This window comes from Muntiacus reevesi, chromosome 9 (genome assembly GCF_963930625.1).
Source record: "Muntiacus reevesi chromosome 9, mMunRee1.1, whole genome shotgun sequence".
Lineage (NCBI taxonomy): Eukaryota > Metazoa > Chordata > Mammalia > Artiodactyla > Cervidae > Muntiacus > Muntiacus reevesi.
Window position 1 is genome coordinate 13,959,521 of NC_089257.1, and position 4,408 is coordinate 13,963,928.

General features: G+C 39.2%; 1 protein-coding gene across 1 annotated transcript; it reads right to left on the minus strand.

Moving 5' to 3' along the window:
• Positions 1–3,052: 3,052 nt before the first annotated feature.
• Positions 3,053–3,970, minus strand: LOC136175711 (olfactory receptor 4A15-like). The gene has a single exon (XM_065945952.1). It carries the CDS (start codon positions 3,968–3,970, stop codon positions 3,053–3,055), a length of 918 nt encoding a protein of 305 aa, XP_065802024.1.
• Positions 3,971–4,408: the final 438 nt, after the last annotated feature.

The following is a 4,408-nucleotide window of genomic DNA, read 5'->3' on the forward strand; positions in this document are numbered from 1 at the left end:
TTCTCGGTCTATCCATGTTTCTTCAAATGGCATTATACCATCAGTTGTTTTTTTTTTAAAAGAGGTTGAACCTTAAAAATAATTGCTAGGAAATGAAACTTTTCAAAAGTAATGTGGTAGAAGAAATAAAAAGGAAAAATATGAAAATAAGAGCTATATATAAAACACTTAAAATTTAACATAAACAATAGAATAAATGTTTGTAAGAGATGTCAAAGAATAATATTATTTGTAAGTATATTTGATGTAAAAGGAGTTAATCATAACCTTTTAGTAAAGATTCTCACTCCAATAGACCAATAATTCTGATAATTAACAAAATCTATAGAGTGGATTTTATGCCCCATATGCTGTGCAAGGAATAGAAAATGTAAAGACAGAACAATGTCCTTGACTTCAGGAAGCTTATAAACTAAGGAACATAGAGAGTTAGCAAATATTTTTATCTTATTACTTGAAATAATACACAAGTTTGAAAATTGATGAAACATATGTCTTGGTATACATGGCCTGCTTTCATGGAACATCATAGACTAGACGATTAAGCAATATGTATTTATTTTTCAGTGGTTTGGTGGCTAGGAAATCCAAGATTAAGGTGCTGACAGATTCCAAATCTGGTGGGGTTCTGTCCCTAGGTCACATACAGCCTTTTTTCTTTTTTTTTCTTGTGTCCTCACATGCCAAAGAGTTACGTGAACTCTCTGATGCTTCTTTATAAGGGTATCAATCCCACTCATCAGGGTGAAGCTTTTGTGACCTACTCATTACCCAAAGAGCCCCCTCCCAATACATCACATTAGAAGGGATTTAACTTATGATTTTGGAGAGGGAAATAAACTTTCAGTCTATAGCAACATCCCAAAGTGGAGAGATAAATTGCATAAGTTCTAGTAAACCCAAAGGCTTGTTATTATTTGGTGATTAGTATTTTATTTGAGAAGACCTTGAGATAATAAAGGGCTTCCCTGATGGCTCAGATGGTAAAGAATCTGTGTGTAACTCAGGAGACACGGGTTTGATCCCGGGGTCAGGACGTTCCCCTGGAGAAGGGAATGGCAACCCACTCCAGTATTCTTGCCTGGAGAATCCCAAGGACAGAGGAGCCTGGCGGGCTACAGTCCACGGGGTCGCAAAGAGTCGGACACGACTGAGTGACTAGCACTTTCACTGAGGTATGAGAAATCTTCAGGGAACAGGCATAAAAATCAGGATATGAGGCTTCTCACGCAGCGTGCTGCTGCTGCCGCTGCTAAGTCGCTTCAGTCGTGTCCGACCCTGTGCGACCCCATAGCCGGCAGCCCACCAGGCTCCCGTCCCTGGGATTCTCCAGGCAAGAACACCGGAGTGGGGTGCCATTGCCTTCTCCAGCGCATGGAAGTGAAAAGTGAAAGTGAAGGCGCTCATTCGGGTCCTACTCTCAGCGACCCCATGGACTGCAGCCCACCAGGCTCCTCCATCCACGGGATTCTCCAGGCAAGAGCAGTAGAATAGGGTGCCATCGCCTTCTCCAGCGCATGGAAGTGAAAAGTGAAAGTGAAGGCGCTCAGTCGGGTCCTACTCAGCGACCCCGTGGACTGCATCCCACCAGGCTCCCCTGTCCCTGGGATTCTCCAGGCAAGAACACCGGAGTGGGTTGCCACTGCCTTCTCCAGTGCATGGAAGTGAAAAGTGAAAGTGAAGGCGCTCAGTCGGGTCCTACTCTCAGCGACCCCGTGGACTGCAGCCCACCAGGCTCCGCCGTCCATGGGATTCCCCAGGCAAGAGAACTGAACTGGGGTGCATGGCCTTCTCTGCTCACACCGTGTGATTTACTAGTAAAAAGCACTCATCACCCCATAGGCTTAGCCCGTCATGAAACCAGAGTAAACAAGAGAGGCAAAATAATAATCTTCTTGGACCACATGCACTGACCATATTAGAGGCAGATAATATTTTGTTTCAAGCCTAATTCAGAGGAGGATTTTATGAATGCTGTTTCTGTCAAATAAAACAATATATTCTGGCATTTTTATTACCTAGCAATCTCTATTATATTAATAAGAGATAATAATGGTATATATTGTCAGAATCTTTCTTAACAATGATATAACCCCAAATATTTAGGTGTCAAGTTCCAAACTGAATATTTAAAGTGCACGGATGATAGACTGTGCTAAATTTACACATGAGAGAGACCAGTGTGCCTGGGTCTCCACAGAAGGTTATGTAAGCAGAAAAGGTGACCAGGATACTGAAAATGCAGCAGGGGTTTTACCAGGTACTCTATAGTATCCGGAAAGCGGAATGAGCCACCTTTATGAAGATGTAACCCCAAACAAAGCTGACAAAAATGAGGCAATAATATGATTACCCAGTTGGCATACTGAGTAAGGTTTGTTTATTTTTCTGTATAAAACTTTAGTCTTTCAGATTATTTTTTACAAACATAACCTCCTTAATAATATTATGACTGAAACGTTCTTCTTTGACATTAACGTGCTAAACAATAGAAATAAAATAATGTGCATAAAGAATCTCATAGATAGAGAAATAAGAAATCTACTTCAAATGTTAATATGGAATGTCTTTGTGTGTGGAGGAATAAACCAAGTTTTTAATCATATTTTTTAAATTATTTTTCCTGAAATCTGTAATGAGCTCTATTCTGAAGAAGATTACATTTTTGAAGAGAAAAACATGAGAAAACCTTTCCCTAATTAAATAAATTTGCAGTATTAGCTGCAGTATAACTCATCATATAGAACACAAATTTATTGCTTCAATAGGATATTTTATACCCCGAACTGTATACATTTTCCTCCAAAATTGCAGAAACCATAAAAATGTGTTTCAAACTAAATATATAGTTTGCATTAGGAAAATATGAAATGTTTATAAGCTTATTTTGATCATTGGAAGTATTCAAATGATAAACCTTTTTCATCATACCCAAGTTATTTAAACTGAGGAGACACTTATTACAGTTTAAAAAAAAAATCACACACGCCTTTCCTTGCTCTTTGAAAGAGCAATTGTTTGTTGAAAATAAGTAATATATTTTGCAGCTGCTTCATTGCTTTTTTCTGATCCATAGCTTTTTCATGGCATTTTGCATCTCTCCATTTCTCAGAGTATAGATTAGAGGGTTCAGCATAGGGGTGACAACGGTGTAAAACACAGCGAAGTATTTATCAATGGGTAAGGTAACAGGAGGTCTCAAATACGTGAAAATACAGGGCACGAAGAAGAGGACCACCACTGTAATGTGGGAGCCACAGGTGGACAAGGCTTTACGCTTCCCTTCCTGACTGAGATTCTTCAGGGAGCGCAGAATGACCCCATAGGAGATGAGTAAGAGTGTAAAAATGGTCACACAGATCGCCCCATCATTGGCAGCTACTGTGAGGGCAGTAATGTGGATGTCAGTGCAGGCAAGTTTTAACAAAGGGTACGTATCACACCCGAAGTGGTCAATGACATTAGGGCCACAGAACGGAAGGTTGTAAAAAAAAATAATATGAAGTAGAGCATGTAAAAACACACCAACCCAAGCCAATAGCAGCATCAGAACACACACTCTGTGATTCATGATTGTCAAATAATGCAAGGGTTTGCAGATGGCCAGGTGGCGGTCATAGGCCATGAAAACCAGGAGGAAAACCTCAGCACCACTAAACAGATGCTCTGTAAAAAGCTGGGTCATGCAAGCTTGAAATGAAATGGTTTTCTTCTCATAGAGTAAGTCTGTAATTGTCTTTGGGGTGATTGAAGTAGAATAAAAGGCATCCATAAATGATAAGTAGCCAAGAAAGAAGTACATAAGGGCATCTAATGTTGGGCTGAGTACCACAGTCCAGACAATGAGCAGGTTGCCCGCCATGGTCACCATGTAAATGAGCAAGAACACGACAAATAAAATTTCCTGCCCCTCGACACTCTGAGTGAGCCCCAAGAGGACAAACTCAGTTACATTTTTCCTTTGTTCCATAGGTTCTTCTGTATGTCTTATTCCAGAGTTCAGGACAGCATTATCTACAAATACAATTATTAAAAGTGACTTCCTAAAATCTTACAATAATTTGTTTTTTATTCAACAAACAGTCCTTGTGGTTTATTATGTTTGGGTACTTTCAGATATTATAATACAAGGCTGATGAAACCATCTTCCTTGACCACAAACTAATAGATAGGCAAGTAAATAAAAAAAAGAAATGTGGGAAATGAACACTAAATAAGTGAAGCCCTACAACTAGTTTTCTATCTAGAATCTTTAAATTGTACATATAGCTATATCTCAGACAAAAATAAAAGCTGATTAAAGTTTTAAAAAGAAGTAAAGCAAGATTTAATGTCCATTTCATGAAAGAGGTGATTTTCTTCCTTCTCGGGTTGGAAGAAACTTCTTAACCAATCAATTAATCTCAAA

Excerpts from the sequence above, each read along its gene's own strand:
- LOC136175711 (XM_065945952.1), bottom strand. The coding sequence starts at position 3,970 with ATGGAACAAAGGAAAAATGTAACTGAGTTTGTCCTCTTGGGGCTCACT.